Source organism: Mugil cephalus, chromosome 2 (genome assembly GCF_022458985.1).
Source record: "Mugil cephalus isolate CIBA_MC_2020 chromosome 2, CIBA_Mcephalus_1.1, whole genome shotgun sequence".
NCBI classification, from domain to species: domain Eukaryota; kingdom Metazoa; phylum Chordata; class Actinopteri; order Mugiliformes; family Mugilidae; genus Mugil; species Mugil cephalus.
The window spans coordinates 4852968-4871448 of record NC_061771.1 but is presented as its reverse complement, the minus strand read 5'-3'; the positions used below and the strand labels follow the sequence as shown (position 1 = coordinate 4871448).

The window sequence follows — 18481 nt, the reverse complement described above, 5'->3', positions numbered from 1 at the left end:
CTCTGGGAAATTTTGAGGGGCCACGGTGGGCTACAGCCGGGGGTACCGTCTCTGTCAACATGGGAATCAATCCCACGACCAGAGCTAATCAGACAGACATATGATCATCTTTCACTGGCCACCGATATTGAGGAGCTGTAATCACACAAGTCACATGTGTGTGTGTGTGTGTAACCGTAATCACATAATGTTACCTGTGTGTGTTTGTGTGTGTGTGTGTGTGTGTGTGTAAGAGTAATGCACGCATACGCACGTATGTGTATGTCTGTAACTGTGGGTGTGTTCCAAAAGTTACCTTTGTTGGGCTCACAATTTAAATTCTTTACGTCTCACTGCTTTGACGAGCACATTGTGAGAGACAGAACAAGTTTATCTACAACTGTGGAAAAATTCACGTGTGTAGAGCATAGAAAATGTGCAAAAAGAAAAGTTTCGGGCAACTTCTCCCACTCTAACCGATGATGTCACCCACTCTGACATGAACATTCCACACTGTGCCTCTTTGCCTATTTTGAATCTATCACGGACTGATACAATTTAAAGTTTTCCATAGGTTACATTACTCCAATGATAGGCTAGCTAAAATATACCCATCTGTTCTCCCTTCTTGTACAAGGTGTGGCAACCAAGTATCACATGTTCTGGTCGTGTCGTTTTCTTGTCCTACATTTTTGACTGTCTGTCAGTTCTTTCCAACACACCTCTTAAACCTAATGCACCCATTTCTGTATTTGGAGTCACACCTTCTGAAATATGTACCACAAATACACAAAAAGAAAAATAGCATTTTGTAGTATTATAACTCACAGGGTGATATTAATGGACTGGAAATCTAACAAATGCCCGTCCTTTAGGAAATGGATTCGGATTCTTGTCAGCTTGTCTGATGAGCCCATTTAGAGGTTACACTTTCAGCATTGGATCCTTTTTGTTTTCTCTCTCTCTCTCTCTCTACTTTTTGTGCAACTCAAAGAGTAGTAGGACGAGTTCTGGGAAGAAAAAGGAAGTAAGAGAAAAAAAAATAATAAGAAAAAGGCAGTATAACAAGCCATAATTCATACCTGTTGGGATACCAGTGCCTCGGTGCGTTGCCTTGTGGCCCTAATTATATATTATTATATAATCATATATTATTATATATTGTTATATTTTTAATGTTATATATCAATCTGTTTTGACAAATATCTAGAAGCTTTTTAATGGTATTGTACATTGTCTACATTTTTAATTAAACCAGTCTATATTGTATCAGAAATATATGTCTGACATTCATAATAAACAAAACGAATTGCTGCGCTGAGGCCTTGTTCCAGGCAGCGGCGTCTATGTGTATATATCTAAGATCGTCATTGATATGGACCAATGTCAGACATCCCTGTGGCCCCTAGGTAACTATCTTATTTGCCTGTCCGTTTGAAAGGCCCTGCACCCCATGGAATAATTTTGAATATATGTAAAACAGGTTTACAAATATTTCTTTGACACCCTTTTTTGGATGATGGATGACATCCACAGACATCAATGATGTATGTCCACTTGTTTAGTATCAAGAAAGAATAAAGCTCAAATGTAAGGTTAACCAATAAATTAGTAAACATTAAATAAATGCAAAAAATAGAAAATCAAATACAACAGTAGTTGTACTTGTGCTGTGCTGTCTGGGAGGTGGAGCAGGTTTGGTTGTACAGCCTCATAAAGTTGGAAACAAGTAATTCTTTTGAAGGTGTTTGCTATGTCAAAAGTTTGGCAGCAGGGTTTAGGGTGTGGCTGTTCTTTGTGCCTCAGACAGGAATGACAATGTCTTGGTTAGTTTGTCGGTGACTGCCTTCACAAAGAGAAAGATCTAAAACGGAACTGAGACACTCATCATCATATAAAGGCGGGACTTCATGTGCAATGTTATAAATTTCAAAGCATCACACAGCTCGTCCTGTTCGCTTGCTGACGAGGGAGCACCTATTAGGTCTTGTTCACCTGTCAAGTTGCGATTAGCTGTCAGTGATTCACACATCTGTTCAATTCCTACCCTCATCCATATCATGCCTCTTCAGTTTGAGCTGTGTCCCGGTCGAATGATTGGGGGAGACCATCCGTGCTTCATCATTGCTGAAATTGGGCAGAACCACCAGGGAGACATTGAGATTGCTAAGAAAATGATCAAGATGGCAAAGGTAACTTGAAAGGTTGAAACTTTTAAGGACGTTTTACAGAAGATGTTGCTTTGTGTTGTAAAAAAAAAAAAAAAATGGTACCATCTCTTCTCTTAATCTCAGGACTGTGGTGCTGACTGTGCAAAATTCCAGAAAAGTGAACTGGAATGCAAATTCAGCAAGCGAGCCTTGGAGCGCCCTTACAATTCAAAGCACTCCTGGGGGAAGACCTATGGAGAACACAAGCGCCACTTGGAGTTCAGCCACGATCAGTACAGGGAATTGAAAAAGTATGCCGCAGACATAGGCATCTTTCTCACTGCCTCTGGCATGGATGAGGTAAAAGTATTCCTAAATCTCAGTATATTGAGTTGTCTGTCACCTAATTACCTTGATTCCCACAGATGGCCTTAGGGATGTAATAATTACTTTAAAATTCTCGATGGTTAGTATTACCGTTTCAAATCTGAATTATCATTAAGATCTTGTTGGATTATCACATTATCTAACTAACACTTCTAACTTGATGAGCCACAGCGAGTAAGTTTGTAACGCAGAGGTTCTCAACCTTTTGTAAGATGGGCCCCCCAAAGGTGGTTCACTGCAAATTATAACTTGAGTGAGCCAGTCGTTAGAGAATTTACTTTTTCCCATTATGTTTAGCGATAATAAAAGATATTTAGAAATGCATGCTTACGAGCTTAGAACGGTGTGCAGTCATCATCTGTCTGTCAAAGCAGCAGTGAAATAGTACGACACCTGGGCGGCCTTTAAAAAGGGGAGGATAAGAGCAAAGGGCTGGGCATTGTATGATGCATGACATGTTTATTTTATTTTATTTATTTATTTTCAAAATAAAAATTGGTTAAATGATTTCAGTGTGTGGATAAGTGCTTTTTCAACATTTTGATCACATTTCAACAATACCGTGATCATAACGGTAATCCTGATCATTTTGGTCACAATAATCATGATATGAATGTCGTTCATGTCGTTACTTTTCTAGATGGCTGTGGAGTTCCTTCATGAGCTGGATGTGCCCTTTTTCAACGTGGCCTCCTGTGACGCTAACAACTTCCCATATTTGGAGGAAACTGCCAAAAAAGGTACAAGAGTGTGTAGAATTTTACTAATGTGGGTGCTGTGGAATAAAGACAAAATATGTGAAGACGTGTGCTTTGAACATTTGATGTTTGGGTACCAGGTTAATGTGTATTTTCATGTCTTAGAAAATTGAAAGTGTGTAAGTTCAAATTTACCACTTCTATCTCAGGACGTCCGATGGTGGTGTCCACTGGCATGCAGTCCATGGAGACGATTCGTCGTGTCTACAAGACAGTAAAGGAGTACAACCAGAACTTCACTCTCTTGCAGTGCACCAGTGCCTACCCTCTGGACCCCAAAGATGTCAACCTCAGTGTGATCACGGTAATAAGAAGAGTGTAAAAGCTGTTAATTCCAAGTTGATCATCATGATGAATAGTGTTACAGCCCCGGTCACTTTGGTTACAGTTTGTACTGTTGTAGGCTTATTTTCATAATATGGAAATAAACACAGGATGACAGACAGACAGATTTTTTTTTATTATTTTATTTTTTGTCTTTACACCTTCTCCTTTTCTAAAGGCGTACCAGAGAGAATTCCCAGACATTCCAATTGGATATTCTGGACACGAGCAAGGGATCTACATCACTGTGGCCGCTGTAGCAATGGGAGCAAAGGTGGTGGAACGTCATGTGACCCTCAATAAGACCTGGAAGGGGAATGACCACGAGGCATCTCTGGAGCCCTCTGAGCTGGCAGAGCTGGTCCGAACAATCCGACTGGTGGAGACGGCCATGGGATCACCTGCCAAGAAGATGCTACCATGCGAGAAAAACTGCCATGATAAGGTTAGTTGTTAATTACTGTTATCATTGTCAACTGTTGTTTAATATTTCTTTCTGCTTCATTAAGCATCACCTGTTCTATCATAAGTGAATTAAAGGGCCACTCCTCACTTTTTGGTGTGTTCTAAGTGCTTTGTGGTATGTTTCCTAATATGCCTGTTCAGCATCATTTCTTATCCTTTTCTTGTCCACCATAATCCATGCTCCTCTCTGTGTTGTTTGTCTCTTGTTCCTCCAGTTGGGCAAATCAGTCGTGGCTAAAGTGGCCATCCTTAAAGGGACAGTGCTGAGCCTGGATATGTTTGCAGTGAAGGTTGGCGAGCCTAAGGGCATCGCTCCGGAGAATATGCAGCAGCTGCTGGGCAAGACCATCACCATGGATGTCGAGGAAGATGACAGCATCCTAGTGGACATGATAAAATAGTTACGATTCTTAACTGAGGCAGAGAGAGAGAGGGCCAGCGTTACTGTTTGAATATGAAAGATATAAACACAGAAGTGAGAGTCCAGAAAAGAGGCGAACAAATGATTGTGTATGCATGTGTTTGTCTCTGAGTAATTTCTAGTAAGATATGGTTGAAAGTCAGACAATGGTTCACTTGTAATATTTTCTCACTCTGGTAAAACAGACATTATCTTTATTTAAAATAATCTGTCCCTGTCTCATTTTCTTGGCAGTTAAAAAAATGGTGAGTTGTCAGCACAGAGGTGAATTGTATGATCTAATATGCAATGCCTACACTATATATTGCATTTGTGGGGAATCTTATTGTTTTTGTGTTTTGGGGATTGCAACAACCTCTGGTAATTCCACAGGTATTACATGCAGTACGACTGTGGTGATCTTGCAGAATAAATGGCTATTACAAATCCTCTGGGTTTTGTGTTTTGTTTCCCCTGTGTGGCATTGGGAAATTATTGGGAAATAATTATCGTTTATTTGTTCATTCATTTTGTGGTTTAACATGAGCGAACGTTTTCGCTGTAATATATATATTATCGTAAATATGAATTCAATAGATTGTCAGTGGAATGAGAGGTTCACTGGTACTAAAAATAGTTGCAGGTACAGTATATTGCAACATTTGACTACAGGGTGACAATTTAATTTGCCCTCTGTGCCATCCGTTCAGATGTGAGGCCCCTCCTCCTTTCCCTCCATTGCACTTTCTTTCCCAGACGTGCCATTTCTTCAGTTATAAATCTCATCTCATTTTCTGCTTTGGCTTGTCCTCACTGAGGGTTGCGGGGGTTGCTGGAGCCTATCTGAGCTGTCACCTGGTGAGAGGCGGGGTACATCCTGGACAGGTCTCCATTCACATTCACACCTAGGGTCAATTTACAATCTTCAGTTCTAAATTATAAATTCTATTTTGGGTTGCTCTGATTTCTAGAGAAATTCGATTGAAAGAATTTCTCAGTTAAAAACCTGTATCAACCGTTTATCAGCATTTATAACTCGTGGTTAATTTCCCATTGAAAATGAATGGGATGGTCGAAAAAAAAAAACACGCAAAAAGTTTTTCAAACGTCTGCTGCTCAGGCATACTTTCACCTCGAGACTTCATTTAAACTTTAAAATGTAGACACGAGCCATGTGTATTGGTCCTTGTTAATCCTCGTTTTGATAGGTCTTATAGTTTTTGATCAATCACTGTTCAATGACCATGATCTTTTTCGTAAAAACACATTTTAGAGTGCGGAATGTTGCTACTTAGAGGGAGAGACCGTGTGTGAAATCGCCTGAAACTTTTCTCTTTACACGCTCGTCCCTGCCACAACTTACACACTAGACACATGATTTTTTCCACAGTTGTAGACAGACTTGTTGTGTCTCTCACAATGTGCTCAGCAAAGCAATGAGACGTACAGAATTTAAACTGCGAGCGTCTGTTCGCGGTAAAGTACCTGTCTGCTCTCCATTCACTCCAATGCAAAGGTTTTCTGAGATTTTCTGTGTTTAACTCGCGAGTGTGTTCAAAATATTTACTCTAGAAAGACAAAAAAACATATCACAGTCTTCAGGAAGGTGTTACGACGCCCACGGTCTGCTTGTTTTTCTGATAGGAGCTACCGTTTTGTCACAGTAAGCCCAAATGTGAGACCAGCGAAAAGCGGGAAATCTGGTGATGTACATTTAATTCATGACAAACTAAAACCGGCCCTTCATCGACAGCATCTTCCACAAATGTTTAGATGTCTTGTGTAGAGCCGGAGAGCCAGAGAGAAACACAAGGTTCATTGAAAAAAACCTGCTGGCAACCGGGCTCGGTTCACAGACTCTGTTACCACGGTAACCAGCTCCAAGTTTAAATGACCTCTTTCTGAAACGGGCTTGAGTTAGCCCGCTCTCTCTGGGTTGATTAACCTCCCTTTGTGAAACGAAAAACCCAGAGTTGCCCTCAGAGTTTTCAACAAAACCAGCTTTCTGAAACAGGGACAGTTCATTAGATAATTCCCACTGACATGATATTAGGCAGCTCAAGCTGCTGTTATATGTGTCTGAATAGTAAATAAAATTCAGCCCAACTCATTACAGCTGGCAAATTCTGGAAAGTCTCTACATAGTATTTCAGTGTAAAAACAACTAACTTAAGTAAGTAGTACATTTCTACCTACAGCAAATTGTACAATAGGAACACTTCAGATCTTTATTACATACATATTTTAAATAACATATAACTAGTTGTGCAAGACTCAGCTCATTTACTAAAGAAGCACTGCACTAAAGGAAATGTCACACATTCAAAAACTTATTGAAGTTAAAGTGGGTAAAACAACACCTTTAAGTAAAGTACTTCAGTTGTAAATTATCAACGAAATATACAAAAGTAAAATTACTCATTGTGCAGTTACATTGCCCCAGTACAATCAAGTATCAGTTGCCCAATATACTTATTATCGTTGAAGTAGGATAGTAAACAAAGCACACCATTGAAAGTGAATTGGATGAAAGTGGAATAAGTTTGCATATTTTGCCATTGAAAAGATTATTGGTTTTTATTTTGATACAGGTACGGGTGAGTCTGGAGCTCTAGAGCACAGCGTGCTGTTGTAGGCTTAACATGCAATAGGCCAATTCAATATAGTAGGTCGTGATCCAAAGCGGGCTGGTCTGAGGCATGAAACTCCACACTCCAGGGCACCATCAGCTTCCACAAAGCTTACAGTGCCATCTTGTGGACACAAATTGATTTAGCCACAATTCCTCATAGCGTTTGCTAGAATTACCTCCCATAAAAACTCAAACAAAACTCTAATACCACAGCCAAAACTGAGGTGTTGTGATATTATAGTGTTTATCAAAATTAACCAAAGATGAAATTATCCAAACAATTTACATTTTTAACTTAAATATTGTTTGACCAAGTGGTCTTATTACTGTTTTAACTCTTGTAATTGACCGTGAATTTACTGCTGTTTTTAACAGATACAAATTTGCCTTTCCCTTTTTAACTCATCATACACATATATTTATAACCTGTCACTTAAAAAAGTCATTTTTACACACAACTGAACAGCACCCTTCCATTAGACATCCAGTTGAAGAATGACGCAACAAAAACATGTAATTTACTTTTTACTGATACTGAAATCAAATGGACAATGAACACACATGGTCAAGCACAGATGGCTAGCATCTAGTTCTGTTTAAAACCACAACGTCTAATTTCAGTGACATAAATGTTTTATATACTGTATATATATTGCCTTCTGTATATGTACATAGGTACACGCATAGAGTACATACACACACTTGCTGAGGTTTTAACACACATACAAACAGGTCACATTTATTGTAATGACTGGACTTTGTTCAGTTCTTGACTGGGGGAGGAGGGAGGCTTTCAAAAGAAAATGCATAGATTGGAAAATTCAACACAATATGCCACAAGCAGGCTCTACACACACAGTTCAAAGTACACACACTGAATCCGGAAATTTGTTTTAGAGTTTGGTCCTTTAAAAAAAAGAAAAGAAAAATGTGTAGATACGTTTGTTTTTGTAAGGGAGGGAACACGTAAGGTGATGCACTGGAGGGACAAGGTTGAATAAAACCACTTGATATCAAACCTCAAGGGTCAGAGGAAGATACTTGGGATTGGCAAGTTAAGAGTCACAGCACAGCATCATGGGAATGATATTGTTTGGGGGCCATATGAAGCAGGTTGTAGTGTAGCTGTAGGCCCAAACAAACATCAGCCCTTCCCTTTTAGTGTCCCAACTCGCCACCTTTACACGAATGTTGCGCAAGGCCACAAACCACGAGGCCCGGTATAAATTTAAGAGATCTCGATGACAGTAAAACTAAATGAGCAATATATTATATGGTCTTGGCTGGTCTGTGGAAGTGGCATACACAGGTGAAAACGTTTCAGAGGGCAGAGAGTGGTGTACAGGTACATGAAGGCTAATCTCTACAGCCCTGCCAGAAGATGGAAAGATAAATGAGGATAGGACCACTGGATACTTCCTTCCACTGGGGGATAAGACAGGTCTGGGCATGGAGGATGGATATGACACAAGGCAAGTAAGCCCCACTGGAATACAAATGATTGGACATAAGGAGTTGAGTTGGTGGTGTGTGGTGGAGAAAGGATGATATGGAATGACACCCTGAGCGTTGCTGGGTGCCTAGCGGACAAGTGGAGACTGCTTCAGGGAGATGAGGACAGAGCGCATGCGTGACACGTCTTTGGCCTGCTTGCTGGACTTGGGGTTGAAGTCGCAGAGCCGAGCCACCCGCTCCCACTCGGTGCCGGGGTTGTTTTCATCCAGATCTGAAACCATGGCTTCTTCAGCTGCCCTGCAAGCAACAGAGAGGACGAAAGGACACAGAATAGAGAACAGTCAGCGGGGGCGAAGAGGTAACGTCTCCACTCATATACGTGCAGCCCTGAGAACGTACTCTGCTGACCACCAACACACACCTGTTCAGATGAAAAGCTCAAGTTCAAGCTGTGCTGGCAACAGCAAAGGCTGGAATCCAACATTTCAGATTCTGATATCACTTATGTGCGAGTTAAAGCTTAAGCTTCACATACAGATCTGAGTCTTTGCACCCTTTTTGGCCGGGCTGGACTTCAGCAGAGTCTACCTCAGGGCATGACTGTCCAATCAACATACAAAACATCCATCAACCTTCAAACCCACTAAGAGAAACCAGCTTTCACAGCGTCATTACTTGTAGCATGCCCTAAACTCTTCTTACACGTTACTGTACAGTCGCAGGTATTTTCAGTCTTCACAACGATAAAGGGAGGTACATACACAACACTGAAAATCCATAGAGAAAACCAACTTAAGTTCAAAGAAAATAATCATTTGAAGGCCTGAGAAGCATTTTTGGTTGGTTAAAAATGCAGTTCTGGTCAGAACTGTAGGACGTGAGCTCACCCACACCCATGCACCTCAACTTGCCGTGTGTTTGCATATTTACGATGTTCTCTTTCCTCAACAAGAAATAAGTATGGAGATAATGAGCTCATCTGCATACTTGTTCTTGGTTATAGGGAACAATAATGGCAAGTTCTGTTGATTTTTGTTTTTTTAACCAAGCCCAAAAGAACTGGAAGCACTACTGGGCCTTAGCCATGCATTTTGCTGCAGCAGAAAGCAGGCTTTTTGGAGGTGTGACAAAGAATGAGTTTACTTTGACTTCATGTGTCTTTAGTGTGGAATAGATAAATAAAGATCTTCTTGGTAAATGTTGTTGTATTTTTCACATGTGAAACAAACAAAAAGAGACATTTACACTCATGGACTTACCACATATTTGAAATTAAAACACAAAGGTAAAGTAAAGAAAACAATGTGAAAACAACCAGTGCCACTATCGCAAGACATTTTGAGATGCAAGCCACAGATTACGTCTCAACTAATGTAAGCTCTCATCACACCCCACCCACATACACAGCATCAGTTCCACTGCCATAATTATTATTTTTATTTGCAAGGGTTGTTTTTCTAGTCCCCACCCACAGGCACAGACTGAACTAACGACAACACAGTACGCAAAGTAAAATGGGGGATGAGAAGCTAATGAACGTCACAACCAACTACAAATACACAAAAGACTAAAAGGACCACAACATCAAAGGAGGGACATTATACCAAACATCTACCTAGGCAGTGGATCTAACCGTCTGGGTTTCAGCGCTACGCATAATAAACACACAAATATACACAGAACTATGTCCATCTATCCTGTCAAAAATATTAAGTATTTGGAGGTTCTGGGGTTTTATGTTTTTACTTAACTGGTCTAGGCGGTAGCAAGGATGGTTAATGTGTGTGCTTTAAGGTGCAGAGGAAAAGAAAACAGGGAGAAACAGTTTCACAAGTCAGAATTTAGAAGATAGAGATAGAGAAGGGAGAGAACAAAATAAAAGACAACAAAAATGAGCTAAATGCTGATGTTGGAAGCTGGCATGCAGAAGCAACATTTTTTAAATTTCTTGCTGTAGAACATGATTAGTGTGCAGCCTTTGGTTTGGCATTTGAACAGTTTGCTGCATACATGGTCTCATGCCAAATTTTTAGACTCTGTGCCCCAGTCTCCCTTATAAAACCATGTTGATAACTCCCCAATGATCATTAACTCCATTGTTGCAAAAAAGTCCAAGATTATCTTAATATGTCAATTTACTGCAATTTATATGATTACATTCGTAATTAAATGTGGCCAGATCAACATTTATCCCAAAAGTTTACAGACATTAAATGTTATAACTAACTGTTAACAATCTGCCACAACTATTGTATGGGAAGTGCTATTTCTATGATTCAAGACCACATGTTGTTAACGTGTTGTTACGTGAGAACCCTGGAATCATTCAGTCAGTGCTGAGACTGAAAATGTATTTGATAGCATAAGGGTACATATAAGATACCAATATTTAGAGCCTGAGTAACACAAGTATGTGTAAATATGTGATACTTGTTTTCAAATGAACAGACTGGCAGCTTCAGTGAAGACTTTCCCAGGAACCATGTCATGTCAACTATTCTCAAACATAAATATACAACACACAAAAAGAAACAAATGGCTAATGTTCAATCCCAAGTAATTTGATAACAAAACCAAAGGCTGCACAGCTCAAGCTATAGGAGAGCTAGCTGGGCACATTAGCATTTCACCCTATAGGTCAGCAGTAGCTACAGAGCAGCTAACATTCTGATAAAGCAAGGACACAATTTGAAACAGTTGTGTGTTGGTGACATGGCTGGTTGGTGGCTACAATGAAACTTGTCAGCACATTTGACTGTAGGGTCAATAATAAGAAGAATAGGAAGAGTCCGTTGGGGACAACGGAGCTGTGTTGGAGCTGTATGTGTAATATCTCACAAAACCAAATTCTGAGCTCTATAAGTCTACCTGGAGATAAGTAGAGACAAGTACTACAACATTATTGAAACAAAGAATACAGAAGAAAGACTACAGAAAATCTGTATTATTTTTCAATTAACTTTGCACATTGTCAAGTGAAATCATTAATTCACTTTGTCTGCTACTCTCAAGATAAAAAAAACAGAAGGCTTAGCTCCATTTTAAACACACAATTGCTTCAAACTAGCATCCTAGTCCTGAATAACATTTTGCAGATTAATTCAAGAGAAACAGTCACAAAGAAGTTAAGTGAAACAAAACACTTTCTGTTAAAATTCATACAATAACTGTAAGCAAGTTAATAATTGGAAATGTATGAAATGTATTGCTGAAATGACTTTAAGGGAAACAGTAGGGAGGTGGATAAAGAATGACAAATGATTCAACACAGGCATATTAGTACAGAATTGAATTTCCAGGGATGTGACTGAGGAGTTCGGCAGCATGTGTGTTAATTGCATGCTGTGAAATATCCTGACAGGCACAAACTTGCAAATGACATGCAGACATAAGGGGGTGAAAATTATCACTGCGGTTAGTATTTAATGTAACTACGAGCTAGACGATTAGAGGAACAACTAGAAATACAGGCAGTTAAAATGGACAGCTGAAGTGGGAAATAAAATAGAGAAAGGTAACTAATGCCCTAACTGATGAATTGATTATGTTAAGTGTTTGATGTGAATGGAGAAAATTAAAGAAGAAAGAATTAATAGGAGGATGTTAGTTGGAGCAACATACACATAACCAATGAGCTCAGAGAAGGGCTGCTTGTAGAAGTCTTCATCCAGCACCCTGGATACAAATCCGCCCAAACGACAGAGCAGCAAGAAGGCAGGAGAGAAGAGAGACAGCGGTAAAAGGGAGAAGAGGATAGAAACACAAGCATCATAGGTTACCACACGATAATCGGCTCAGGCGTGTAATCAAAGGAAGGATTTGTAAAAGCAGAGAGCTTTCAATGAACCAGAGGGACTCTCAGGCGATTGTGCGCATCCCATGAAATCTTTATGACACAGCAGTGTGAAGTGTAAAACATCACTAGATCTTTACATTTAAATCAAATGAGAGAGAGAACAACTACCGAAACATTAATTAACAGAAATCATCACGACCTATTTTGTCGAGGCTGCCGCTAATTTATAGATTTAGTTAATTTAAGTGATTTAAGGTAGGAGCATAGGAGCCCATCTCTATTGTCTAGATTCTACATATTTTACTGGAAATATCTATTTATGAAGAAATAACAATTAATAATGAAACAGTTGGTTGCAGCCTCAGCTGTTAATGTGAGAGGAGCCATGAAACTCATCGATTTCTCAATATAAGACGGTAGATCAGAAATAGTTTTCCGAAGAACAGACATACAGTATCGCAAGATGAGAAGGAAGTTATGGCTGCTGGTGGTTTATTATTAATAGGGCTGCAGGGCTACATTACAATGCAGGAGAGATTGAGACAGAAGCCAATAAGCTGCTAAATGTTCATTTACCGTGTGTTTTTGAGTAGTTACATGACAAAAACACAAATAATGACTGAGAACACTAGCTATCATCAGTTAACAATAACCATAATTAGTAGTGTGTCAATTAAATAAACTGAACAAGAAAATAAGACCATGTCTGTAAATGTAGTTGGAATGACACCTGAATGATTTTATTTAAAAAATAAAACCCAAGTAAAGCTTGTGCCATCTGACTCATTTAGGTAAACAGTTTTTAGTCCACCACCACCGGCAATTAATGAAAACAGAACTGGAGTCAGTCTAAATGAACAATATAAGCACAAAACAACAGCTGCTTTTGTTCTCTGTGTCTTAATCCAAATTTAGCTCAATGACTATTAGGCTTAAGTTGAAGTTGAGCTCAAAAGATCATCAGAATAGTTGATTAAAAATAGAAAGAACCAATAAATACTGTATGTATAAGAGGGGGCACACACCTTAACACAGGCCACAGTTGATCATAGAGAGATCATGAGTAGTCCCACGGCAAATTTAAATAAATATTACCAGAAAAGCGTTTGTGCGTGATTTTGTGTGAAACTCTAACAGAGTTAGAGTCTGAGCTAATGACAGAGAAGGACATCAGAGCAATGTGCTTTTGGAAGGATAGGGCAGATCGATTTCTCTTCCCCAAGGAGAGCCAACACATTGGACTAAACCAGGGGTCGGCAACCTGCGGCTCTCTGATGCAAGTGGTGCGAAGCAAGGACACTGATCAAAGTCGTTCACTTTTTCACGCTAACTGCCTCTGCAACTCTTCATTCAAAAGAGAAATAATGAACTCCCACAGTGCGTTGCAGCACACATACTTCCTCGAGTATTTAATTCAAATGTATTTTATTTTAGTTCGTTTAGTTTTTTAAATATAATTCTAAATTTGAATTGATGGTGATCTTGTAACATTAAAATAAAATGTGTTTAATTTTTTGTCGCTCAAAATACGTCACAATCACAACTGCCGGTGTGGGACACCCGCCGGCAGGTCCAGCCCGCTATTTATTGAACATTTCGACCGGAGGTAAGCCAACCATGGATAAATCCCTGTTATGTATGCATAGATAAAATTTCATTTTCTCTGTGGCATTTCTTTCATTTCATAAATGCAACACGCTATAGTTTTTTATACATAGGCCTAGCATAGAGGGAAAAACGATGTATGCAGCGTTGTCTACATTTTAGATGTCAAAGGGGTTTTTGTGGCTCCCAGTGTTTTCTTTTCTGTGGGAAATGGGTTCAAATGGCTCTGGACTAGACCTTAGTATTTGTTGTATGTTCATCCTTAACAATAACACCATCCATTTGCACTTAAAGGTGACTATACACTAATCAAAAATTATTATGACTACTGTGTTAAATTTCTGCAAATAGATGGGTCCTAAATTCTATACATTGGTGCTTATGTTTTAAGACAGTTTGTGTAAGTGTAAAACCTGCTGGTTTGTTCTGACCAGCCACAAAACATAGATGTGCACTATTTATTACAATAACAGCAATCCCTCATCGACATTGATCTTCTGTTGGATTTCTATCCCTCTGAGAAGCCAGTACCTGTTGTTGGTTTTGGTTTTCTCCAGCTGCTCATTCTGCCTGGCATGCCACTCCTCCAGTTCCACCTTGGCCTTCTCTTTCCACTCCGACTCCTGCTTGCGAGAGTTGGCATCTGTGGCGATAACAACGTACAGGAATAAAACAGGTGATTGATCTCATCTGACAGAAAATCAGAATATGGAGCAGGGAGAATTCTTAATTACCGTGTGGGTCTAATACTATTAAGAAAGGCCTGCGAGGTTTGAATATCCAGCACTTGGAATAGATTTCCACCTTTATTTGTCACATCTCAGAAATTGCCTTGTGTATTCCCTAAATAAAAATATCCGTTTACCCAGCAACTCCAGCCTTTCGCTTTGCTCCTCCCTCCATCTGCGTAGACTTTCAGGTTCGGCCTGCAGTCGGTCTGCACTGGAAATTGCTGCATAGGCATCTGATGGACCGTTGCTTTCCTGAAAATGGACACAATAGGTTGGTGCTAAATGTAGTAATTCAAAAAGTAAACCATTTAGCGTGGATATGTACTGAGTTATGGAAAAGAAATGTTCAGTTCCAATCTTTCAGACTATCAACCGAAAGTAAAAATTGGAAAAACTTCTTTTGGTCCTGTTTCCAAAATCCTTGCAGCACATCTGTTCTAATAAAGTGAGTCTCACTGCCAGAAAAAAAACCCTTACATTGCAAAGGGCAGAAATGTTGCAACGACAGCACAGGAAAAGGAAGCTGGAGCCACTAGCACAGCCATACACTCGAGTCTTAAGTTAATATTGAAATACCCCCGCTACACTGCAAAAAGAAAATAAAGTATTTTCAACACAAACACTTTAAACACTACACACATATCTCTTAGTATAACAAGAAGGAGAACTGAGCAAATCTCAGTTTCCCATTAAACTCACTTGAAGGAAAATTGTTGTTTATTGCATCTTAAACAGTAGCTAATTATGTGGGCTCCCAGGGAACATCACGAAAATGATGTCAAACGGGCCAAGAAACACAGGAAATCATACAGATAACAGTCAGGTACTGTGCTTCCTGTCTCTCAGCTCTAGTTTTACTGAGCAATGTGGTTTAAATAAGGACAGTTTTACCAACTGCAATTGTGGTCACATTATGTTCATAGTTCTGATCTTTCATGAAAGACGCAGAAAAACCAATGCTTTTACACACCTCCAATTTCAGTGTTTATTTAGTCTTCTACTGTAACACCATGAAAACAAATATGTCACCCATTGGTAAGGTTTGGTGGAATACTAAAATAATAACAACAGTGACCACATAAGCTTCTGCAGATTCAGCTGATAAAAACAGTGTGGACACACATTCTCATTGAAATGAATGAGAAGGTGTGTCCAAACTTTTGATTGGTGGTATAGAACAAAAAAAACATTACCCCATGAAGATCTCCATTTACAGCGCCATCTGGAAAAAAAGATTGATTAAACGGCAGTTAGCACAAATAAACACAACACACATTTTTAATAAATATTTCTTGGAGTAAAACAACTAAAGCTTGATACTGTCTGAAACTGGCTAACGGGAAATCCTTTACTCGTGGTGAAATTTCGTAATATGACATGTCAGCATTTCCCACCAACTACAATTGCTAAACCGCATCGACACTAGAGCTTTGAGGAAATAATGTAGTCACGGTCAAAGGTTAGTATAAACCTGTCCCAGTCTCCTCTAGGGGCTGTAAGATTAGCTGGCAGAAACAACTGCAACTACCTCAATATGTAGGCTGAGTGAGAAGCAATGAATGACGACGGGGAGACCACTTCATAGTGAATGAATGAAGAAATATGTCACGTTATCCCCTTTAGTAATTATTTCTAATTGACAGAATACGCCGACGATGGTTAATGCTGGCTAAACCTACGAGGCTAATTTGCCAGCACAGCTAACGTTAGCATGGTGGCTAAAAGAGCATCAACTTTAGAGTCCAAAAACGGAAAAATAACGTTCGTGTGAACCAGACTCTAATCACTTATCATCACAGACAACACAGTGCGACTATAGCATGAACAACTGTACAAACAATATGTGGCTGGACAAAGTTTTTTTCCCCGTTTGACCACAGCAGCTCCGCACCGTTAGAGTCCGCCAGCGACGAGGGGACCTCTCCGCTGTCCAGGATGCTGAAGCCTTCGTCGTTTTCAATCCCCGCGATTTCGCTCTCCTGCTGGGCCAAAAAGGCGGCCGCAGGGTCCTCTTCTGAGCCTACGCCGTTCCCAGCGGGTGGCGCGTTCAACATATCAAAATCATCCATGTCGAGTGTGTTCGTGTGAGGACAAACGCGAGAAAGGGAGAGAGCAGGTGTAGGAGTTCACCGAAACCGAACGGCTCAACGGGAAGAAGAAGGACGAAGGAGGGGGGGAGGAAAAGAAACACACACGGTAGGAGGTCGCGAAACGGAAACAGAAGGAAGACCAATCACAGGGACGGATTGGTAACTGATTTTACTGGTAACCAATCCAACAACAGCTGCCTCAGAATTGAACCAATCACATCGTTGCACTCGTGCATACGGGTCCCATGACCCGCTACGTACTGCTGAGCTGTCAAAGCAATGAGAAAAATCCGCAATGTAAAAAGAGGTTTGTCTGCTGCGCGGTCCATGTATTTTAATTGTCTTGCAACCATTTGTTTTCGGTGCGTAGACAGTCAGAAAAAAACACAATCAAATACTGAAGCATTAATATACCCAATATTCATTCAAAACATTGTTTGTTTTCGTGTGCAAACGTAAAGAAGTTTCACTTAAATTGTTGCAGACGACTTTAAGGTTTTCAGTTTTATTCAAATCGACCAGGCCTCGTTACAGACAAACATACAGCTACAATCTGTATGCTTCGAATATAATACAGCATGTATCTTGTAGGAAAAAAATGAATAAATAATAAAAGCCCGATTTTAGTCTCAGCAGACCATAAAACGGCCCGTTTCCCCTCCATCTCCTGCATGCCTTCTGTCCAACAATGGCTGGGGTTTGGTTTTCTCTCTGCCACACTGGCAACACGAGTGTACAGCCCAAGCAGAATGTCACTCTGGTAAATTATTAACAGCTCTCACAGTCTCAAAGGGCTCAAGTGGCAATCAAGGGATCACCTGACTCAAGTTATATAGCTGGGAGCAAATATATCAGTTTTAAAACAATGTCTCACTGAGCACTGCGCTACAGTGTCTGAAAGCTGTTGGAGATAAACTAAATAAAACCTTCACCAGCACTGCTATCCTGTCAGAATCAGAGCTTTTCAACAGGACAGTGACACAAATCACCACTCTCTGCATGGGGCTATGCTACCAAGGAGTGCGACTATTATCTGCACCAAGCCCAGAGAAGATCCTTAGTTAAGGGAGGAGTTGGACCGCAGGGTTGTGAAAAAGCTGCCAACAAGTACAATATATGTGGAAACTCACTCAAGACTGTTGGAAAAGATCCAGGTGACAACTTTATGAGGCTTGGCGAAAGGGTGCAAAGTATTATTCATTCTACAGTCCTGGTGGGTCTGTTCTCGTATTATTTCTCTGCCATTGAGATCAGGCTTTAGATGGTCAAGTGGAGAACATCCTGTTTAGTCTCCTGGATTCTACCTCTGTGCTGCACATCTTCAGGCAGTTAGCCAGGGCTGAATCTTTGCTTGACAGTCTCTAAAGCCTTGCCTATGAAGTTTGTTGTACTTCCTATGTAACCCCTTTCTCATCATACCGTTCCAATAGCTGGCTGACCTCTTTCCGTGTTGCCTTGATCTTCATCTACCTTTAACCTCTTTTTCCATGGAGGATACTGATCCTTCTGACTGATTCAGTGTCTATAGTATCACTGTTACTGTGGCATACATCAGCTTGTTGGTCTCAGTGATGGTCATAGTAGGGATTGTTCGTAATGCTGCATTTCCGTCTCCTAACAGACATTCAGAAGGTCCCTCACTTAGTCTTGGTAACCTTCCTCTGAGGTTCCAGGTGATCATGATTTCATGATCTTCAAGCTCAGGTCAG

General features: G+C 40.1%; 2 protein-coding genes across 4 annotated transcripts; one reads left to right on the top strand and one right to left on the bottom strand.

Moving 5' to 3' along the window:
- The first annotated feature begins 1922 nt into the window (after positions 1-1922).
- Positions 1923-4910, top strand: LOC125004788 (sialic acid synthase-like). Its single transcript, XM_047579688.1, has 6 exons — positions 1923-2171; positions 2274-2489; positions 3157-3256; positions 3424-3578; positions 3777-4043; positions 4279-4910. Exons 1-6 carry the CDS (start codon positions 2040-2042, stop codon positions 4462-4464), a joined length of 1056 nt encoding a protein of 351 aa, XP_047435644.1. The 5' UTR covers positions 1923-2039; the 3' UTR covers positions 4465-4910.
- A 2697-nt stretch (positions 4911-7607) lies between these two features.
- On the bottom strand, positions 7608-16857 carry clta (clathrin, light chain A). 3 transcript variants are annotated; one of them, XM_047578016.1, is made up of 7 exons: positions 16574-16856; positions 15876-15904; positions 14817-14934; positions 14483-14594; positions 12172-12225; positions 10302-10337; positions 7608-8847 (listed from the first exon to the last, which is right to left on the bottom strand). In XM_047578016.1, exons 1-7 carry the CDS (start codon positions 16749-16751, stop codon positions 8676-8678), a joined length of 699 nt encoding a protein of 232 aa, XP_047433972.1. In that variant the 5' UTR covers positions 16752-16856; the 3' UTR covers positions 7608-8675. The 3 variants fall into 3 exon arrangements, with proteins under 3 accessions (XP_047433972.1, XP_047433973.1, XP_047433974.1); XM_047578017.1 differs by lacking the exon at positions 10302-10337 and having other exon boundaries at positions 16574-16857; XM_047578018.1 differs by lacking the exons at positions 10302-10337; positions 12172-12225.
- Positions 16858-18481: the final 1624 nt, after the last annotated feature.